Below are 23,699 nucleotides of genomic sequence, written 5' to 3'. Positions count from 1 at the left end.
AATTATCTGAGTAAGCATCTAAAAAGCTGCTTTTTGACTGAGAGGTTAACATTGGGCCTCGATCTAGAAGCTCAATGGGACACAGGTCAGGCCTAGCTGGGGAACCCCTTTATTTATCCCGAGTTGTGAAATTAAATTGCTGATTGCTTTCATAAAACATCCCCCTGAGCGGAAATTAAGACCCACACAACTCACCAACTCCCTTCTTAATTGTTTAGATGTCAATACATTTGTATGCAAATTCATCTGCCTAGCCTCAAATTGCAAGTGCAGCTCTTACTGGCTCCAAATGACCCAATTTATTGTAAATTATAAGGTGTGCGCCATGCCGCCAGTAACACAACTTACCAATTATCTCACCAGTCTCTCTATGTGGCCGAAGGTTGGCCTGCTGTTGCCTTATTTTATTAGTGCACAGCACAACACAAGAAAGCCAGCTACACATGCTCATCCATTAACTGTAACACATAAGCAAATGGCCAAGTAAATTCACCACACATTTCAGGTGTGGGGTGTATAAACTCTATAATCTCATAATTTTCTCTACCTCTTAAATGTGTGCCATTCGACCATTCTACAGTTGAAGTCAGAAGTTTACATACACCTTAGCCAAATACATTTAAACTCAGTTTTTCACAATTCCTGACATTTAATCCTAGTAAAAATTCCCTGTCTTAGGTCAGTTAGGATCACCACTTTATTTTAAGAATGTGAAATGTCAGAATAATAGTGGAGAGAATGATTTATTTCAGCTTTTATTACTTTCATCACATTCACAGTGGGTCAGAAGTTTACATACACTTAATTAGTATTTGGTAGCATTGCCTTTAAATTGTTTAACTTGGGTCAAACGTTTCGGGTAGCCATCCACAAGCTTCCCACAATAACTTGGGTGAATTTTGGCCCATTCCTCCTGACAGACCTGGTGTAACTGAGTCAGATTTGTAGGCCTCCTTGCTCGCACACGGTTTTACAGTTTTGCACACACATTTTCTATAGGATTGAGGTCAGGGCTTTGTGATGGCCACTCCAATACCTTGACTTTGTTGTCCTTTAGCAATTTTGCCACAACTTTGGAAGTATGCTTGGGGTCATTGTCCATTTGGAAGACCCATTTGCGACCAAGCTTTAACTTCCTGACTGATGTCTTGAGATGTTGCTTCAATATATCCACATAATTTTCCTTCCTCATGATGCCATCTATTTTGTGAAGTGCACCAGTCCCTCCTGCAGCAAAGCACCCCCACAGCAAACTGAGTTTAAATGTATTTGGCTAAGGTGTATGTAAACATCTGACTTCAACTGTAGGTCTGCTCACAGAACGGATGGAAATGAGTGCTACATGTGTGCACATACCTAGAACACCAAGAGAGAGAGAGAGAGAGAGAGAGAGAGAGAGAGAGAGAGAGAGAGAGAGAGAGAGAGAGAGAGAGGGAGGGGGGATTGAATATGTAAGGCACAGCCTCGCAGTGAGCCAAGATGCTCTGCATGGTAACAGCGAAGGCCCCTCTCTACATGCTCCAGGGTTATCCCAGATCACAGATCAAGGTGCTGAGGACAATGTGCAAAAGATGACACTGTTTGTTTTGACAACACCAACCCCATGTCCTCGACGTCCAAGTGGACACAACTTGAAAGGGAGAGCATATTGATGTGGAAAATTGCCATTTTTATTCCTCCCACATTCTCTCTCTCCGGTGTGGACACACGTCGACGGGCCTGTCGCCTGTCTTACTGCAGCTGCTGATAGCGAGAGCCATTGTTCTCCATAGTCAATAGCCCCATATCCCTGTAGATGAGCAGCACTGCCATGGGCCCTGTAGAAAATGCATCATTCCTACCCCCCTTCCTTGAAATAATCACATAACTAGAATTAGTTGGATTGGGGAAAACAATTTGGTGGCGACCTTGCTTTCACCTATCCAATCACTTATAGATCTGTGATTACCTGAAGGAAACAAGAATGGAAGGGTGGATTCTATTATTATCTATTATGATTTGAACAGGGCCTGTGTCTGGCTGAGTCTGCTGGCCAGGATCAGGGTTAGACTTCAGCAAGCCAGTCTGTTGCCCAGAGGCAGCGTTTCTAAACTCCCGTTACTCTCCAGACCCACGTCCCTGCCAGTGCCGGCAGCATCCACACCGCCTCTCCTCCTTTGCATTAGCAATGGAGGAATGAATTACCTCCGCAATCTGCACAGATGATAGGAGGAACATGCTAATTCAATGACGGATCCCCGGCCCCTGCGCGGCACCCGCTCTGAGGCTTTTTCCTCTCCCTCTCTATATTCTCCTCACTTCTTCCTCCAAATGAGTCCATATCTTTTTATATTATTTCTGTATTATTCAGTCGTGATTCATCCGACAAGGGCTCCACTATTCTAGCAGGCTCATTCCCAGATGTACTGGGATTTCACAATGTGTTTCCTATGGATCCTATTTATTAATATACAGTAGGGATGTCCCTGGTTGAAGATTTATAGGTTTTTCAATTCTGAGAAGTGTCTCAATTCTGAGAAGTGTATTTGTTGGATGTCAGCTATTTCTCTAAAATGTGATCGATTTCAAGTTTTTCCCTCCACACATTCCCAAACAGTGCTATTATTGCACTCATTGTAAGACATGGAACAATTTGTGCACTTCCAAGTATCCACATATATGATATTTTGTATTCCAACGCTGAAGGTAATACGTTTTAACAGTTCGTGTTACATCATGTTGAAATAGACCTCTACTGTGTCATATAGTCCAAACAAACTACGGCAAAATGATCTGTGCTGACAGCATATGTGGGCAACCCTCAGCCTTGGGTTACGTTTCAGAATGTCACAGAGAGTTGTTTTACATAAGAGGAGCATTACTGTTTCTCTGAGGTATGGCTGACAGGATCATCTCAGTCTCATGTTTGATTACGGTTTAAACAACGCATATTAAAATGATTATTATTGAGACGTCTATACAGTCCCCTAACAGTTATTGTGCCTTTGAGAAGATTTGTTCTGGCATTGGGCTGTGTATGTGTGCATGTGTGTGTGTGTGGATAGATGGTCTGGTGGGTGGTTTGCGTGCCTGCCTGTATGTCTGTGCCTGTGTCTGTGTGTTTAGGGATGTTCTGAAATAGACACCCAGTGTGCATGCCACCAAATGTAGGCTAGTTCTTTGCACTCTGAGTTAATGCTTGAAATGTGAGGCACGTACAGTAGAGAAAGCTGAGAGAAAAAAGCAGACTCTAGTCTGGCAGCTGCTGTGTGTGTGTCTGCTCTATGTACTTAAATGTATGTGCTCCATTCGAGACAACCTCTAACAGCTATTAGGTTTTGTTCGCTTAGACACAAACATGGACCTATAGACACAAATACATTACTCTTAGAAAATCTTTAGGATTTGCTTATTGCTGATATCCCTGAAGCAAACAATGTTCTTTTATTTTTTCATGTGCGTTATTGTTATGATAGGAGGATATTGGAATTTACTGGCAGACATATTATCACAACAATCAGCAAGTATAATTTCCAGATGGATCTTTCACTGAAAGCGAAGGGAAATTAATGAATACATAGGACGATGTTAAAGTGCGCACATTAGCAAAAATGTGACACTTGGTTGCAAGGATTGGCTATGAGGTTATCACTTCAATCTTTACAGCTCAGATAAACGGAACCCTGTGCAGTTCACTGAAGCCGATAAGGGGTTAATATATATATTTTTTTATGACTTTTGAAGTAGATGGCTCATTCGTTTATTTTCCTGGCATGCTTTTCTTGGCCCTTTCACAAAGGCTGAACTTGGCTCCTTTTTGATCTGAGAAACAGGGTTTTAATTGTTTGAGCCTCTATTGACTTCTTCTGTTTGCTTTTACTCTTCCATTAGGAGCTGATTACCACCTGGGACCAATATTTCACAACTGATAAAAAGCCTGTGTTTAAAGGATCCCTTTAGTTTCGCACCAGGAAGGCAGAGGGAGAATCTCAGAGGGAGATCTTTTCAGAAGGTGTATTTGACACAATGTTTTTGGTTTTTATTCAGTGACAAGCAATAGTTGGTACAAATTAAATTAAATACAATTTTACCTCTTATGTGAAAATGATCTGAAACATTGGTCTTACAAACCTTCCCTATAGGTTTTCTTCCCTTTTTTTTCTCTCCAGATAAACAGCCCCTGATAATGTGCATGAAGCATTACTCATGTGAACAACCATGCGGTGCACATCGTAAGTGCGGCCATTAAGCATAATATAAAAGACACACTCGCTGTCAGTTTTCATTTTTCAACTCCGCCAAGACTGGTGAGGCCTGGAGAAGTCCAATCTATGCTCGGTGCAGCTCTGACAACACTAGACAGCTCCTCCCCCCTCCTCTCCTCTCTCTCTTTCTCTCCTCTCCTTCCTCTCCTGGATTATTGTCTCATCATCTCAGATGAAACCCATGCCCTATACCCACAGTAGTAATAACCGAGCGATGAAAATATGTTTCCAGGCAAAAAGACGTGGGCGGCGATCACATAAAGAGGTTATGAATGTGTCCATGTTTGACAATTATCAACAATTTGGAGGATATCTCTCCCTTACACTCATAACTCCATGACAGTTAATTGAAGGTCCCTCTTGGGCTTGATTCCTAGACAGACATTAATTGGGGGGATCCTCTCTGGTTTCTCCAATCTGAGAGAGATTTGCTTGAGTTGTAATCAAAAGGGAATTGTACAGGTATTCACAGGTGTACAAAACATATATTTAATCTGCATATGTTACAGATGTATGGCAGGAGGAATCTGCTGCCACAGCAGAACAAACAGTAAATAGAACCCCTAAGAGTATGGATGTATCCCAAATGGTACCCTATTCCCTATATAGTGCACCACATTTGACCAGAGCCATTTGGGCCCTGGTCAAAAGAAGTGCACTATAAACATTTGGGATGAACCGCTGCCTATCCAAAGATAGCCATCACTGTATACTGCAAAGCAGCAACAGCATGGTAGGAGTGTCCATTTGAATACCTGTAGCTTTAATTCTTCCCAGTTTTCATTGGATTAAAGGAATCTTCTACATCAAGGTAAAGAGATGATACAGCTGTTAGGATTACAGACCAACAAGCTGCATCAACTTGAATGGCACAACATTTAAACAAGGGTTAGAGAAGTACAAACATTGTGTAGGCCTATTTGTATCCAACTTTATTAAAGATATTCTCTGGTACTTTTGTATACTTTTTAGCCAGTAGTTCAGAAAGTAGTGCTCACAAGCCAGAAGTGTTCCCCAAAATTGCGTACTACGTCACATATGTGGAGATTTGTGCACCACATCATTGCTCTCTCTCTTGCTCTGCTGTGAAGCTCATTGGTTGAACTCTAGTTGCTAGGGGACTGACCCAAGTGGGGGGAAATGTAGGGAAAATGGTGTAGCACAGCTTCCAGAAAAACAGTTACTTTCAAATTAGGGATTTCGTGGCTAATTGAGGTAATTATGCTCATAGATTATGCATTTATGAATTACACATTGACACATCCAGTTCTGTGCAGGCCAGTCAAGTTCTTCCACACCGATCTCGACAAACCATTTCTGTATGGACCTGAAACAGGAAAGGGCCTTCCCCAAACTGTTGCCACAAAGTTGGAAGCACAGAATCTTCTAGAATGTCATTGTATGCTGTAGCGTTAAGATGTCCCTTTACTGGAACTAAGGGGCAGGTAGCGTTCTCCTGGCATCCGCCAAACCCAGATTCGTCCATCGGACTGCCAGATGGTGAAGCGTGATTAATCACTCCAGAGAACACGTTTCCACTGCTCCAGAGTCCAATGGCGGCTGGCTTTACACCACTCCAGCCGACGCTTCGCATTGCGCATGGTGATCTTAGGCTTGTGTGCGGCTGCTCGGTCATGGAAACCCATTTCATGAAGCTCCCGACGAACAGTTCTTGTGGTTCCAGAGGCAGTTTGGAACTCGGTAGTGAGTGTTGCAACCGAGGACAGACGATTTTTACACGCTACGCGCTTCAGCACTCGGCAGTCCCGTCCTGTGAGCTTGTGTGTTCATACCACTTCGCGTCTGAGCCGTTGTTGCTCCTAGATGATTCCACTTCACAATAACAGCACTTACAGTTGACCGGGGCAGCTCTAGCAGGGCAGAAATTTGACGAACTGACTTGTTGGAAAGGTGGCATCCTATGACGGTGCCACGTTGAAAGTCACTGAGCTCTTCGGTGAGGCCATTTTACTGCCAATGTTTGTCTATGGACATTGCATGGCTGTGTGCTCGATTTTATACACCTGTCAGCAACGGGTGTGGGGGAAATAGCCCAATCCACTCATTTGAGGGGGTGTCCACATACTTTTGTATATATAGTGTACCTTATAATGGAGATCTCTAGAGGAGAAATAATGCTACTCAGTTTTAGAGCTGGGACAATAAACCAAAAATTATCAACACCGACCAATTATCCTGGACATTTTGCTGATATCGTTCATTACGATAATAAGCCTATACTAGAGAAATGTGAAGTTTAAAATGACGTTTGCTAATATGGGGGACTGTTGGGACAATTGATAGCTACAACATTCAAACTAGCAGTAGTAGTTTGAAGGGTAATAAAAAAAAAATTGTGCACATTGTTATAAACTTATTGTAGGAACAGACTCCAATGAGATGCAATTGGACATCTTTTAGCATAAGGGCAATTCCATGGTTTTCCACTTATAAATGTATGCCAAACAAAAGCCATGGATTTCAAAGTTTAACAAACCATACAACTCTATGCACAAGGACTACTTTTAACAGTTGATACTGAACATTTTACAAAAGCACTGGAAAAACTGTGAAGATGCAAAGTTTGGTAAGAGAATTTCTATAACATCTCCCTCAGTGTTTTATGTGACCACGTTTTACCCCCCCCAACCCCCCCAATTTTTGTTATATCTGCTCCAAATTAAGATTAAAATATGTCTGCAGAAAGAATAGGGTGTAAGCTATGACAGCTATGACATGACACCTTGACTTTGAAAAAATCGATTTTGGTTATTGAACTACAGTAAGTGAAGTGGATTTACACCCGGTAACAGAATTTCGGTAATGGAATTTCATTATGGGTCCCTGACCTGTACTACACAGAAATGCATAATTATGGATATGAGTGTCATTCTCTTCATGGTGAGAGAATAAATAGCTACCCAAAGGTAGAAATATGCAATATCCTCCTTTGCATATTTGGGTATTATTTTAAAGACTGGCTGTTATTTAAATGTGCTCCGCCCCAAACAAGACCACATTTCATAGACATCTATGTTTCACAAGTTTGGACATCAAAGTACATCACTGTAGAGCTCAGTATAGTACAGTACAGTACAGCACAGCACAGTAGAGTATAGTTCAGTACAGTACCGTACAGTACAGTAGAGGTCAGTACAATACAGTATAGTAGAGTATAGTTCAATAAACAAAATACAGTACATTATAGTGTACTCAAATCTAGTGTGATCTACGGTGTACTGTACTGAACTCTACTCTATTCTACTGTACTGTACTGAACTATGCTCTTCTAAACTTTTTAATTTTTTTTACTTTACTTTACTGTACTGTACTCTACTGTAATGTACTCTACCAAACTGTACAAAACGTTTTTGCTTTTTTACTGTACTACTGTACTGTACTTTGCTGTACTGTACTGTACTGTTCTGTACTGTGCTCTCCAAACTTGTGAAACATAGACGTCTATGATTGGTTCAGATTTGGTCCGGTCCGGACTGGATCAAATCTGAACCAATCATGGACGTCTATGTTTGGGCCAAATCAAGGTCGGTCTGGACCAAAAATCAACATCTGTGGACGTTGAAATTAAAGCTGGTCCAGACCGTACCAAAAAACGATGTCTCAAGCACTGCGATGCAGTGCCTAAGACCGCTGCACCACTCGGGAGGCCCCCAGAATGTTGAGTTGTAATCACTTAATAATTCATATACAAAATAAATATCAGTAAAAACACCATAACTAATTGGTAAGTCTACCTTTACTTTTTACTTCTGTGAACTTTCATTATATTCTCTCCTCGTGAAGGAGAGAAATTAGAAAATATCTTAAAGATATGTGGGTTTTTGGTAACGGAATTTCAAAGCATAATTTCTCCAAAACTATATATGTATTGATATTAGTTGGCAGGGGTCTTTACTTCAACATTGTTGTTGTTGTTGTTGTTTTGATGTATTTATAATACCTTTTAAGACTTTTTCTGGTAGATGTTTTCTAAGACCCCATTTCCATCTGTTTGACCAGAAATCAAAGCCTTAGCTTTCATTTGACACCAGATTTGACATGCTCCTATGAACTTGCGCTTAAGGGTCCTTTTACATGGAAATGCCCATAACTAGAGCAAGGAGTTAGAGAGCTACAGCAAGCCTGTACAAGAAGCTGCTCACTGAAGAGATGTGTGGACATAATTTCATTAGCTAACATGCTCAAGGAATTTATTTGAATCAGAGCACTGCACATGCACCTTGATGCATTGGGGAGTGAACCCCTTATCTTAAATTATATACATCAAGGATTCATGTTGTATTTTCACATTAACCTGGGTTTTGTCTCAAGGAGGAAAACATGTAAACATTTTCTCATCCATACAGTATAGAGGGGACTTTCATAATTCATGGCTGTTCTCAAACTACCCCCTAGCTAACATTATGTAAATACTGTTGATAAGACCCTTATTATGTGACAAGCAATGTTCAACTAGTAGACCTGCATAATCTGCAGAGGTAGCTAGGCTACATGTGGCCAATAATATGTGAAATACAAAGGACTTAATATATATTTTTTAGTAGTTTATCTGGGCTTTAAAATAATGTCTGTAATAAAAAACACTTTAGAAGTTAAATAAAATATTACAGCCAAATTTACCATCAAGCTCCATATCAAAACATGTCACCATTTCAGGTCTGAGGTCTGTGTCTCAGTCAGGAAGCATCATGTACAGTCAGTTACTGAAGCCAAGACTGGGTGTGCTTCCCAAATGGCACCGTATTCCCTATACAGTGCACTACTTTTGACCAGGGCGTATAGGGCTCTGGTCAAAAGTATTGAACTATGTAGAGAATAGAGTGCCATTTCAGACCCGCTTGGGCTCCCGCTAGGCAGGAAGCGCATTGACTTGTCTCCAATGGTCAATAGAGACTAACTCGCAGCAGGTAGCAAGCTAACCAGCCAACCTCAAAGAGGGATCCCTTCAGCCTGGAAGCGAGATATGGTGGTGATGTCTATTGAAGAGATAGATATGGTGGTGATGTCTGTCTGCCCTCCAAGCCATGAAGCGAGAGCTTCTCACTCACGCTCAGTGAGCTCAGTAGTGGTTTAAGTGAATGTGTGTGAATTTACGGGGAAAAAACTGCAACAGCAAATACCACTTTAAAGTCCTGCATGTTACGGACAACTTAATGGGATAATAAAAGGGATAAAATTCCTTGCACATAATTTTGTGGTGAAAGTTAAATTATATTTCTAAACTCTCAATTCAGTACCTTGAGGTGTGAACAGATGTATAGCAAATGACTGGTTTCTGGTTATCACCGTTTCACTGGATGAGACGTTCTGATCATCCACTTACAGGAAATACAGTTATAATGATACTAATACAACAAAATAAATGTTAGCCATAGGCCCTGTTGTAATACTTCAGAAATGCATAATTTTGTCCTTGTTTCCTTGAGGGAAGCACAGATCTATAAGTGATTGGATAGGTGTAAGCACGGTCGCCAACCTATTGCTTTCACCAATCCAACCAATTCCGAGCTGTGATTACTACAGAAGGGAAGTATATTTGATGAATTTGAATGTGGTGTTTCCTTCGCTCTCCTGACTGAAACGTATTGTTTTTGCCCTTGGCACATAACACATACCGGCTGTATCAAAATGTGGGGCGCGTAAGGAAAACAACCACCAAATTAATGTTCCGACAACAAAACGACACACACAGGCTCCTTGTTTCTCTGTCAAAATGTAATCAGCCGTGCCTCATAGTCTCTCAGGCAAGAGTGACTGCCAGGCAGGAAGATGTTACAGTAATTATTGTCTTGTTCGGTGCAGACTGAGTGCCTTGAATAAGATATAGTCCAGAGGAAAGCAAATCTATTTGCACAAAGCACTCCCAGCTCCCCATTTGTGTGTAGCCACCATTGTGTGTAGCCAGCTTTGTACCAGATGTGTTTTGAAAGAACGAGAACAGAAAGGCTTGTGCGAGCTAACATGAGACTACGTTATCATTTTCTCCCCAGCTACACCTCTCTCCGAAGCGACCTTGGCGCCGGCTGAGCCTCTCCGGACGACAACCACCACAGCAACCACCACGGCAGCACGCAACAAAGGCGTAGCAAACACCATGACCACAACAGGGCCCAAGGAGGGTAACAACAGAGGAGAGCTCAAACCCCCTCCGGAGGTTCCCCAGACCACCGCCCCGCCGCCTCTGGAGTCCTTCCCCCTACCGGAGCGCTTCTGTGAGACCACGGAGAAGAGGGACATCGTGTGGCCTCAGACCCAGAGGGGCATGTTAGTAGAGAGGCCTTGCCCAAAGGGGACCCGAGGTAAGCAGAGTGTTTACCTTAGGGCATTAGCTACTGTTTATCACCATGATGAGTGGTTAGAGAGTGTGTTTTTGTTACCTATACAGTATGATATTGTTTGTGACTATCATTTATTGATAGATTCAATTCGTGTAGGACTGTATAGGGAATCAACGAGATATAGTGTTTTTACAGTTGTGTGAATAATTCACTGCCTCGTAATAGGTCAAAATAGTCTTTAGCAATGTGCAGCCGTTGTTTTGAAGGGAACTGGCTCAGCTGTTTCCCCAAGCTTGATTGAATATGTTCAGGCCTTATTGGATTGTGTGTGAAATTGTGTTATCATTCAGGGTTCATTAGACGTTGGTGTAATTGGAACGGAAGGAAAAGTCTTATTATTACTTAATTTGTAGTGAAACTGGCACTGGGAGTATATAGTCAGTATTTATGGTAAATTACCAGCTATTGATGTAAAGACAACAATTAAATGCAGTGTATGTAGGCTTTTGGAGGTTAGGTTGGTTTAACACGATGAGGTATATGGCTAATATAATATGACATAATCCAATGTCGTTTCTAATATATATATATATATATATATATATATATATATATATATATATATATATATATATATATATATATATATATATCTTATATAACTGAGCTAATGTAAACGTATTTTCCTGACAGGCACCGCCTCTTATTTATGTGTACTTGCCACGGGGGCCTGGCACCCAAAGGGCCCTGATCTCAGCAACTGCACTTCCCACTGGGTCAACCAAGTAGCCCAGAAGGTATGTATGAGCTGTACTGCCTCAGTGTTTTGAGCTACAGTATAAGTAAATGTACTAATTCCCTTAAAATACTATAGGTACTGCAGTGCTTGAAGTGGAATGAAAAAGGTGCCTGTAATCATTTTAATCTTACAGTAGTGGTGCTCATATTTTATATTCGATAAGAGGTACCGGTAATCTGTACCGGTGTGAACTGGCTCAATTCAAGCCCTGTAATAATTGTATATTCCTCTATCCCTTATATGGCACCTCTTTCCTTTCATCTTCCACCATTTATGATGATAAAAGAGTCAAAATAGCCGCGGGCCATCCACTAGGGTGCTCTGTCTGCTGTTTGTTCTGATAAGTGACTCAGACATGGAATGTGTAGTAATTTAAGCACGACGGACAACCCTTCATCATTTTGTATCCTTGTGTTCACTTCCATCAAATGAGAAATACAGCACCCCAAGGAGTGTTATTAAGTGTAATTAGTCACCCATCTCTTATATGGGGCAGCTCATCCTAGAATGACCTCACGTCAGAACGGGAGGGAGAGAGCCTCATAGTCTGGTCCCAGATCTGTATGTGATTAAGCCAATAGCATAATAACCATAGTCAGAGGACGACAAACAGATCTGGGTACAGTACTTAGCCAAGTTGATACTACCAGCCATTTCAGTTACTCATTTTAAAACATAGAAAGCCATAACAAATGCCTTTAGTATAAAGGTTAATTCATGCTTATAACAAGTCTTAAGCCTATAACATGGCTGTAAGAATATCAAATTCAATAAAATTCCTAAAACCCCAAATAGCTAGCATTGCAGAGGCAAAAGCACAGTGGCCAGGAAAAACTCCCTAGAAGGCAGTAGCCTACGAAAAAACCTAGAGAGGAACCAGGTTCAGTGTTACCAATAAAGTGTTACAAATATATTTTTTATTGCTCCAGATCCGTAGTGGCGAGAACGCAGCTAACCTGGCCAACGAGCTGGCCAAGCACACCAAAGGGCCCATCTTTGCCGGCGACGTGAGTTCGTCAGTCCGACTGATGGAACAGCTGGTCGACATCCTGGATGCTCAGCTTCAGGAGCTGAGACCCAGCGAGAAAGACTCTGCGGGCCGCAGTTTTAACAAGGTAACTGATTTTCCACCCTTTCAAAATGGCTGCCACTTGAAATCTTCATTCCCCTATCACGTACTGTTCTTTATGGAGATAAATAGCACTGTCATTTCTCCTCACCGGCAATCTCTCTGGATCTGAGTCACCGCTAGACGTTTTGTGATGCTCTTCTGAGCCGTCTCCCACTTCAAGTTAGGAGAAATGTGATTCCTTGTAGTCAGTGAAATGAGTGAAATAAGTGGTTATATTTGTCTTAATATTCATATTATGTCTGTTCCTCTCTCCCTTTCTTTCAAAGGCAGACAAAAGTACTCGAGCAAATAAAGAAACAGCAAACCAATTAGGGTATTATATGTACTGAAATGCAATAAGATAATGTTATTCCCTGACATATTTGTACACCTGAAGTAATTGCTGTAATTGCCTCTGCCAAGGCTTGTTCTATGAAGTCTCTGGTGTATTTGAGAGAACTAAATCATGCCACTAATGGGAGTGAGGTCACTTTTGTTCTGGAACCTGCAGGTAGCGTAGCCTACAGCATGAGGAAGGAGAAAGCCAGCTGAAAGAGGGGGAGTGATCAGAACAGTCAGTCAGAAGAGAATCGAAGCCTTGAACACTTGTTCTCAAGCTTCTACATTTTGTTAATTGTGTGTTTCTTTGTTTTATCTTTTTTTCTACCTAATGAAAAAGCTTCAAAAACGAGAAAGGACATGCAGGGCGTACATGAAGGTATCTGAGCTATGCTACTGTACCACACTCTGCTTCTCCGCACCTCCCTCTCCCCTGCTCAGCAGCATGTACCCTCTGTATTGTCATGTAGCCTCTCCCCCCTCCCTCTGTGCTTCCTGCATTTTGGAGTAATTGCTTCCACACAGCCATAATTGTGCCAAAAGTGCAAGCTACAGTGGGGAAAAAAAGTATTTAGTCAGCCACCAATTGTGCAAGTTCTCCCACTTAAAAAGATGAGAGAGGCCTGTCATTTTGACAGACAAATTGAGATTTTTTTTTCTCAGAAAATCACATTGTAGGATTTTTTATGAATTTATTTGCAAATTATGGTGGAAAATAAGTATTTGGTCACCTACAAACAAGCAAGATTTCTGGCTCTCACAGACCTGTAACTTCTTCTTTAAGAGGCTCCTCTGTCCTCCACTCGTTACCTGTATTAATGGCACCTGTTTGAACTTGTTATCAGTATAAAAGACACCTGTCCACAACCTCAAACAGTCACACTCCAAACTCCACTATGGCCAAGACCAAAGAGCTGTCAAAGGACACCAGAAACAAAATTGTAGACCTGCACCAGGCTGGGAAGACTGAATCTGCAATAGGTAAGCAGCTTGGTTTGAAGAAATCAACTGTTGGAGCAATTATTAGGAAATGGAACACATACAAGACCACTGATAATCTCCCTCGATCTGGGGCTCCACGAAAGATCTCACCCCGTGGGGTCAAAATGATCACAAGAACGGTGAGCAAAAATCCCAGTACCACACGGGGGGACCTAGTGAATGACCTGCAGAGAGCTGGGACCAAAGTAACAAAGCCTACCATCAGTAACACACTACGCCGCCAGGGACTCAAATCCTGCAGTGCCAGACGTGTCCCCCCTGCTTAAGCCAGTACATGTCCAGGCCCGTCTGAAGTTTGCTAGAGTGCATTTGGATGATCCAGAAGAGGATTGGGAGAATGTCATATGGTCAGATGAAACCAAAATAGAACTTTTTGGTAAAAACTCAACTCGTCGTGTTTGGAGGACAAAGAATGCTGAGTTGCATCCAAAGAACACCATACCTACTGTGAAGCATGGGGGTGGAAACATCATGCTTTGGGGCTGTTTTTCTGCAAAGGGACCAGGACGAATGATCCGTGTAAAGGAAAGAATGAATGTGGCCATGTATCGTGAGATTTTGAGTGAAAACCTCCTTCCATCAGCAAGGGCATTGAAGATGAAACGTGGCTGGGTCTTTCAGCATGACAATGATCCCAAACACACCACCCGGGCAACGAAGGAGTGGCTTCGTAAGAAGCATTTCAAGGTCCTGGAGTGGCCTAGTCAGTCTCCAGATCTCAACCCCATAGAAAATCTTTGTAGGGAGTTGAAAGTATGTGTTGCCCAGCAACAGCCCCAAAACATCACTGCTCTAGAGGAGATCTGCATGGAGGAATGAGCCAAAATACCAGCAACAGTGTCACGCTCGTCGGGAACAGAGGAGGACCAAGGCGCAGCGTGGAATGCGAACATTTTATTAATTTGAATGAACACACGAACAAAACCACAAAACGAAAACGTGACGTCCCTGGTTACATACACGAACCAACACGGAACAAGAAACCACAATGAATGAATGCCTAATGGCTACCTAAGTATGACTCCCAATCAGAGACAACGAGCTACAGCCGTCTCTGATTGGGAGCCACCCTGGCCAACATAGATATACAACACCTAGAACCAACACACATGACAACTCACACCCTGGCTCAACATACTAGAGTCCCCAGAGCCAGGGCGTGACAGTACCCCCCCCTAAAGGCGCGGACTCCGACCGTGCCAACCAAATACCACAGGGGAGGGACCGGGTGGGCACTCCGCCTTGGCGGCGGATCCGGCTCCGGGCATGATCCCCACTCGCTCTCTAACCCCCCAAAGTACCCCTGGTCTGGTCTGGCCCTGCTGACCGGAGCTGGACTGCACACTGGTGGAGCGGATTGCTCTAGCTCCGGCGTGAAGCAGCTGACCCGTGCTGAACCAGGCACCAGTGGAACAGGCACGGGCTGTGCCGGACTGACGACACACACCACTGGCTTGGTGTGGGGAGCAGGAACGGCCCGAGCCGGGCTGACGAAACGCACCCCTGACCTGGTGCGGGGAGCAGGAGCGGGCCGAACCGGGCTGACGAAACGCACCGCTGACTTGGTGCGGGGAGCAGGAACGGGCCGAGCCGGGCTGACGAAGCGCACCACTGACTTGGTGCGGGGAGCAGGAACGGGCCGAGCCGGGCTGACGAAGCGCACCACTGACTTGGTGCGGGGAGCAGGAACGGGCCGAGCCGGGCTGACGAAGCGCACCACTGACTTGGTGCGGGGAGCAGGAACGGGCCGAGCCGGGCTGACGAAGCGCACCACTGACTTGGTGCGGGGAGCAGGAACGGGCCGAGCCGGGCTGACGAAGCGCACCACTGACTTGGTGCGGGGAGCAGGAACGGGCCGAGCCGGGCTGACGAAGCGCACCACTGACTTGGTGCGGGGAGCAGGAACGGGCCGAGCCGGGCTGACGAAGCGCACCACTGACTTGGTGCGGGGAGCAGGAACGGGCCGAACCGTACTGGGGACACACACCACTGGTCCTACGCAGGGATCTGGAATGGGCCGGACCGGACTGGTAACACACCCCAGTACCTCTCGCCGTGCCTCTACACCTTCCATCCCCTCTTCGACCAGTGGCCCCCGTAACCTGGCGGCCTCCTCTGCCAACCCGCTGGGCCGCTCTGCCGCGGTCTCCTGCTGGCCCGTCGTCCACGGCGTTAGCCCCCCCCTAAAATTTTTCTGGCCGTCTCTCCTACCCGTGGACCAGGTCTCCATGTCCCTCGCCAGCCTTTCGCCCTTCTGCTTCCATGTCAAGCCCTTCTCTTCCTCACCCGGCTTGACCCAGTCGAGGAGGCGAAGGAGATCTGCTAGAGATCTCCCTGGCGATGGCTCCTGGACACGCTGCTTGGTCCAGTCTTGGTGGTTTCTTCTGTCACGCTCGTCGGGAACAGAGGAGGACCAAGGCGCAGCGTGGAATGCGAACATTTTATTAATTTGAATGAACACACGAACAAAACAACAAAACGAAACGTAACGTCCTGGTTACATACACGAACCAACACGGAACAAGAAACCACAATGAATGAATGCCTAACGGCTACCTAAGTATGACTCCCAATCAGAGACAACGAGCTACAGCCGTCTCTGATTGGGAGCCACCCTGGCCAACATAGATATACAACACCTAGAACCAACACACATGACAACTCACACCCTGGCTCAACATAATAGAGTCCCCAGAGCCAGGGCGTGACAAACAGTATGTGAAAACCTTGTGAAGACTTACAGAAAACATTTGACCTGTGTCATTGCCAACAAAGGGTATATAACAAAGTATTGAGAAACTTTTGTTATTTACCAAATACTTATTTTCCACCATAATTTGCAAATAAATTCATTAAAATCCTACAATGTGATTTTCTCGATTTTTCTTTCTCATTTTGTCTGTCATAGTTGACGTGTACATATGATGAAAATTACAGGCTCTCTCATCTTTTTAAGTGGGAGAACTTGCACAATTGGTGGCTGACTAAATACTTTTTTTCCCCACTGTAAGTGGCAGAGACATCATTGGCAGTTACTAATGTAACTTATTTCAAAATTATTTTCTGTTTCTCCCTTATAATTACAGGAGGATTTTGTTTTGTTTTCGTGTATCTTTGTCTTCCATTGAATGGTCCTTTCTCTTTTTGCTTTAAGAAAGTACATGCCTAAATATGTAACACAGTGATTCACAAACTACATTTCATGGCTAAAATATGGGTAATTTCCCATATAAAGTTAGTCTGTGTGTTTTTTAAGCCACATATTCCTTTTTACTGTCACCTCCGATTCTGCGAGTCTCCTCAATCGAAAAGCCCATTACAGTGCTACAGTGCTAAGGATAGCTGCACTAAAGACTCTCTTTCCACCTGTGATGTATTCAAACCTTTGTCTTCCTCGGCCACACTCTGACCTTTAGCATGTTAATTCATGACAGTTCATTCATCAGGACACAGATTTTAATTTGTGTCATAAATTAGAGGCACAAATCTGCGCTTTCCGTCGGACTAATAAGGCTGTTGGGGGCAAACCAATTTGTGTCCTTCTCCATTTAATAGTTCCAGGGGCCTGCCGCTCTAAGTATTTCGGCCATATCCCTTCTCTGGCCATTAGGGACTTCTCAACATCCTTCTCCACCTGCCTCCAAAGTCAAGCTCTCTGACATACAGATCGCTCCACAGGGACAGTGTTAAAATGGATCAGGTTAATTAGTCCTTAGATGGCCATACTTGTTAGAAATAAGAATGTTAGCTAATAGCTACTACTCTTTCTCCCCAAATGTCTCATTATTGTCATCTCAATCATATTTTTTTATTTCTTTTTTGTGCATATTTCCAGCGCATTGCATGTTTCTGTGTTTCTGTGGCACATGGGCCTATTTTTTGTTGGTGAGGGTGGATGGGAAGATTTTAAATATGTATGTGACTAGATGACACTGTGTGTGAGCGGGATGCTGTGTGGGGTTCCTAAGAAAGCGCTGAGTCGACAGTATTTGACATACAGTATAGTTGATGGGAAGTCACATTAGCCACCCGTGCTAGCTGGAGGAGCCAGGCCCCCATTGATTACCTGATTAGTCTGATTGATTTGATAATTTTTTTAGGAGATCCCACTAGCGTCTGTATGTACTTTATCTACTACCTGTCGAGCACTAGCGACTGGCTAAACAGCTTGGATTTAATATTTCAAAATGCATAATGTTTTGGTTTTCTCAATGATTTGAGCTGTTTAATAGTGGTAAATGTTTATTATACAATACATTATAAAGATTAGCTGATAATTTAAAAAAATGGGCCCAGAAACATATTCAATTCTCTGCTTGAATGCACAGCAAATCACAAGAATTTACACCACATCAATACAGAGAATATACTTGTGTGCAGCATTTGTTTAGCACTTACCAGAAACCCCAAACATTTTTTTTTAATGATCATCCATAATATGTCAATGGGATTGCTTCGCCATGCATCAAATCTATTCATATGACTCCCCTCTTTGTTTTTGCTTATGGCAATTACTGTAGTCGCATGCGTTGAAAATTGTATTGTTTTCAGAAGTGCTTACACATGTCTTTTTCTGATGGACACAGGCCATTGTAGACACAGTTGACAACCTTCTGAGACCAGAGGCTCTGAAGTCCTGGCATGATATGAACAGCACGGAACAGACACATGCTGCTACTATGTTACTGGATACCCTGGAGGAAGGCGCGTTCGTCCTTGCCGACAACCTAATGGAGCCGGCTATTGTGAAAGTACCTGCTGATAATATAAGTAAGTAATTGAATTTCCGGTAAACAAATAATAAAGCATGCCCAGTGATTTGAGTGCAATCAGTCGTTTTTGATACTGTACGCATATTTCAACTACTCATGTCATGAAATAAAATGAGTCTGTTCTATGTGTTCAGTGAGTAACGTTTGCTTTCACAATGTACATTTAAAACAAAGTGATGAATTTCAGACAATTTCCAGGTTCTTAGATTGGGTTGACTTGGTTTATAAATATGTACGTCTGTGCCATGTAATTCTATACATTAATGTGAACATTACCCTACTGCGGAGACCTGTGAAGTACAAACAGTGTTTAGACGCTGTGTCCTCCTTTAATCTCAAAGATCTCGGGACATGAGAGGGAAGGAATGTAAAATGTTTCACTGTGCATTGCAACTACATTTCTTTTTTTTATTCAAATGCTTCAATTTTATCTTGCACATCCAGTCTTTCACTGGATTTTCACAAGTGTACTGTATCCCACAAAGGGACTCAACATGGTCTAAAGGATCACCTTGGTTCTGACATTTTAACTCAGCAGCCATATTGTTGTTGCATAGAATCACTTGAACAATGTCTACAGTGTCTGTAGTACCTAACACCCCCGCACTCTTGCGTCGCCTTAGGAATGTAAGCAATCACGTCCTTGGCATCAACATTTTCTATTCTCTTTTTTATTGCCCTCTTGTCTTACTCAAAACACACTGTAACGTCTGGTATCTCTCTCTCTATCTCTCCCGGTCTCTCTCTTTTCTTGTCTCTTTTTTCCCCCTTCATTATCACCAAAACCCCAGTCCTGGATGTGTATGTGCTCAGCACGGACGGCCAGGTTCAGGATTTCAAATTTCCACAGGCCAGCAAGGGTGGTGTTTCTATCCAGCTGTCCTCCAATACTGTCAAGCTCAACAGTCGGAATGGTAAGCCCCATACACCCCCCTCTACGAAATCTCACTTCATTCACAGGCAGAGCTGCATGCGGGTGTTTATCCCAAGTGTGAGTGTTAGCTCAGACTTTTTGTTCCATTCCAGTGTCTATGAAAAGGTGAAGAGTATGTCGAACGGTCTGTCAATGCAGCTTGTCAAAACTGACAATACACAGTGATTACTCCGTGGGACTGTTAGATAGGAGCGACCACTAAGGATTTGAACCCTAAAACCCAGCACCATGATATTTTCTGAAGAAAACTGACAACTCCCACTTATATTCCCTCATGGTCTAGTCCGTCTTTTTATTCTCTGCCCTTAGTGTTTTTTTAACACTACAGTTACTGCTGCTTTTATTTTAAAAGAACATGTTTACCTAGCCGCTTACCTATTCTGTTTTTCCTTTCTTCAGGGGTTGCCAAGCTGGTGTTTGTTTTGTACAAAAACCTTGGGCAGTTTCTCAGCACTGACAACGCCACGATCAAAATGTCCAACGATGCTTATGGGCGGAATGTGTCGGTGGCTGTAAATTCGGACATCATTGCCGCCTCCATCAACAAAGAGTCCAGTCGCGTGTTCATCACGGACCCTGTGATTTTCACCCTGGAACACATTGATGTGAGTCTTCCTAAGCTAAATTAATGGAGAGGTCATAAAACCGCTGGGAAAGAGAATAGCTTTGGATAAAAGCGTCTTCTAAATGGCATATACAGGTAACCGCCAAAATAAAGGAAACACTTGAGGAATACTAAGTATATTGAAAGCAGGTGCTTCCACACAGATGTGGTTCCTGAGTTAATTAAGCAATTAAAACATCCCATCATGCTTAGGTTCATGTATAAAAATGCCCAGTTGCCCATTATTCTAGCTACATGGCTAGAAGAGGAGATATCAGTTACTTTGAAAGAGGGGTCTCAAAGGAGCATAGGGGTTTAAAGCAGGGGTTCCCAACCTTTTTTCCCCAGGGCCCCATTACATTTAAACATTTAATTTGTTTAAATTTCTTTAGATTATTGTTTATTTAGATAGCCTATATTAAATACACCATCATTTTGTTTAATTTGAGGGACCTAGGAAATGTTGTTGTTTTGAAGCTCAGTTCCTGCATTTCTACGTAGTTTAACAAGACTCATTACTATATTAATAATAATGATAATAATAGTAATAATAATAATAATAATAATAATAATAATAATAATAATAATGAACATGGAAAAGTCTAGACCTGATTTCCCAAAATATTATTCCACTACCAAATATGTTTTATTATGATAATTTTCATGAACCTTCAATTGAATATTCTGTTTTACAGAAGGTGAATAGATCAATTGATAGCGACAGAATCACACATTGTATAAGATTACTTCCCAAGCAAAGTAAAATTTATTTGCGTCCTCGACTTATCATAGCGGTAAAGATATTCCCATGTGTATCAGAGTTGCGTCTTCCTCTGTAATTTTACCGCTTGTTTCTAGCCTAAAGCATCATGGATTTATGTGTTGTTTTAGATTGGTATAGACAATTGCGATCACGTTGGTATATGTGTGTGTGACTAAGACGAGTAGGTACGGTGTCTCAGGCGCCGCTCCAGAATCTCCAATAAGTGTTCAGTTGGGTTGAGATCTGGAGTCTGAGACACACACACACACACACACACACACACACACACACACACACAGTTTAAAGGGTGTGTGTGTGTGTGTGTGTGTGTGTGTGTGTGTGTGTGTGTGTGTGTGTCTCAGACTCCAGATCTCAACCCAACTGAACACTTATTGGAGATTCTGGAGCGGCGCCTGAGACACCGTTTTCCACAACCACCAACAAAACACCAAGTGATGGAATTTGTCGTAGAAGAATGGTGTCGCATCCCTCCAATAGAGTTCCAGACACTTGTAGGATCTAGCCCAAGGCGCATTGAAGCTGTTCTGGCGGCTCGTGATGGCCAAACGTCCTATTAAGATACTTTATGTTGGTGTTGCCTTTATTTAGGCAGTTACCTGTATATAAATATGTATTTTTTGTTTTCCACATTTTGTTGTGTTACAGAATGAATTCAAAATTGACTAAATAGATTGTTGAGCTCAGGTGCTTGGAGTCCACCTGGGGCCAATTCAATTGTTGTTTGGACATGATTTAGAAAGAAACGCACCTGTCTATATAAGGTCCCACAGTTGACAGTGCATGTCAGAGCAGAAGCTATACCATGAAGTCCAAGGAACTGTCCGTAGAGCTCTGAAATAGAATTGTGATGAGGAATATATCTGGGGAAGGGTATAAAACAATTTTACATTTACATTTTAGTCATTTAGCAGACGCTCTTATCCAGAGCGACTTACAGTTAGTGAGTGCATACCTTTTCATACTGGCCCCCCGTGGGAAACGAACCCACAACCCTGGCGTTGCAAGCGCCATGCTCTACCAACTGAGCTACAGGGGACCTACACTTCTCGAGTGTTCAAAGTTTCAAAGAGCATAGTGGTCTCCATCATTGGGAAATTGAAAAAATATGGAACTACCCAGACTCTGCCTAGAGCTGGCCGTCCGACCAAACTGAGCAACCGGGCAAGAAGGACCTTGGTCAGGGAGGTGACCAAGAACCCAATGACCACTCTGACAGAACTACAGAGTTTCTTTGGCTGAAATGGGAGAACGTACCAGAAGGACAACAGTCTCTACAACACTTCACCAATCTGGGCTTTATGGGAGAGTGGCCAGTAGGAAGCCACTCCTGAGAAAAAGGTACATGACAGCATGCCTGGAGTTTGCAAAAAGGCACGTGAAAGATAATGAAAATATTCTGTGGTCTGATGAGACAAAAAATGAATACAAAGCTCTATGTCTAAAGAAAACCAGGCACAGCTCATCACCCGTCTATGCTACTGTGAAGCGTAGTGGTGGCAGCATCATGCTATGGGGATGCTTTTCAGTAGCAGTGATTGGGAGACTGGTAAGGATAGAGGGAACAATGAATGGAGCCAAATAGAGGGAAATCCTTGATCAGAACCTGCTTCAGAGTGCAAACGACCATAGACTGCGGTGAAGATGTATGTTCCAACAGGAAAAATACCCAAAGCATACAGCCAAAGCAATGGAATGGCTTCAGAACAAAAATGTGAAAGTCCTTGAGTGGCCCAGCCAAAGCCCAGACTTGAATTCCAGTGAAAATCTATGGAAAGACTTGAAGATTGCTGTTCACCGCCGCTCCCATCTAACTTAGCAGAACATAAGAAAATCTGCAAGGAAGAATGGGAGTATCCCCAAATCCAGATGTGCAAAGCTGATATAGACATCCCGAAGATGACTCAAAGCTGTAATCGCCTCCAAAAGTGCTTCTACAAAGTATTGACTCAAGAGTGTGATTACTTATGTAAATGAGATATTTCTGTATTTATTTTTCAATGCATTTGCAAAATGTTCTATTAACATGTTTTCACTTTGTCATTATGGGGTATTGTGTGTAGATTGGTGAGAAAAATACTCATTTTAATCCATATTGAATTCAGGCTGTAACACAACACATTTTGGAATAAGTCAAGGGGTATGAATACTTTTTGAAGGCAACATAAGGATATAAATTATTCCCATTTTATTTTATGGAGGAACAAACTAATTTATAGATTAGCCATACAATGTAGGATTAAATTACTGGAGAATCAATTATCCTTTATCTTTTAAAGTTGTCAAGAGGGACTCCCAGAGGGCTACTCATGAGTCTGTTCTTTATCAAGGAAATTGTTCATTTCCAAAGACAAGCCGGCCCACCAATTGTATAAACAAACAGTAATAACACGAGGAATAAATACACAATGAGTAACAATAACTTGGCTTTATTTTTTTATTTAACTAGGCAAGTCAGTCAAGAACAAATTCTTATTTACAATGACGGCCTACACGGACGACGCTGGGCCAATTGTGCGCCGCCCTATGGGACTCCCAATCACGGCCAGTTGTGATACAGCCTGGAATCGAACTAGGGGGTCTGTAGTTATGCCTCAAGCACTGAGATGTTGTGCCTTAGACCGCTGCGCCACTCGGGAGCCGTTATACAACGGGTGGGTCTAAATCCTGAATGCTGATTTGTTAAAACCACATTCCAGCCGGTGTCTATTCCACAAGTTACCACCGGCTAAATCTATGACGTTAAAATGCCTATTTACTCTGTTCCATCTGACTGCGCAATCCACTGTCTCATTAGCCCAGCCAGGCACTTTA

At 42.8% G+C, this 23,699-nt stretch overlaps 1 protein-coding gene across 17 annotated transcripts in view; it reads left to right on the top strand.

Moving 5' to 3' along the window:
• adgrl2a (adhesion G protein-coupled receptor L2a) overlaps window positions 1-23,699 on the top strand; it is a 191,108-nt gene that overhangs the window by 125,425 nt on the left and 41,984 nt on the right. For 12 of the 17 annotated variants that reach the window (XR_006657096.1, XM_045205296.1, XM_045205297.1 and 9 more), the window contains 7 exons: window positions 10,256-10,564; window positions 11,237-11,340; window positions 12,272-12,457; window positions 13,133-13,171; window positions 18,381-18,564; window positions 19,358-19,480; window positions 19,900-20,105. Coding sequence is in view for 16 of the 17 variants with exons in the window: in XM_045205296.1 (XP_045061231.1) it covers window positions 10,256-10,564; window positions 11,237-11,340; window positions 12,272-12,457; window positions 13,133-13,171; window positions 18,381-18,564; window positions 19,358-19,480; window positions 19,900-20,105 (1,151 nt within the window). In the remaining variant the exon portion in view is untranslated. The remainder of the gene's footprint in view (window positions 1-10,255; window positions 10,565-11,236; window positions 11,341-12,271; window positions 12,458-13,132; window positions 13,172-18,380; window positions 18,565-19,357; window positions 19,481-19,899; window positions 20,106-23,699) is intronic. The other 5 variants (XM_045205298.1, XM_045205310.1, XM_045205301.1 and 2 more) reach the window with 1 other exon arrangement.

This window comes from Coregonus clupeaformis, chromosome 20 (assembly GCF_020615455.1).
Source record: "Coregonus clupeaformis isolate EN_2021a chromosome 20, ASM2061545v1, whole genome shotgun sequence".
NCBI classification, from domain to species: Eukaryota; Metazoa; Chordata; class Actinopteri; order Salmoniformes; family Salmonidae; genus Coregonus; species Coregonus clupeaformis.
The sequence above is the reverse complement of the archived record's forward strand: the minus strand, read 5'-3'. Positions and strand labels throughout refer to the sequence as shown.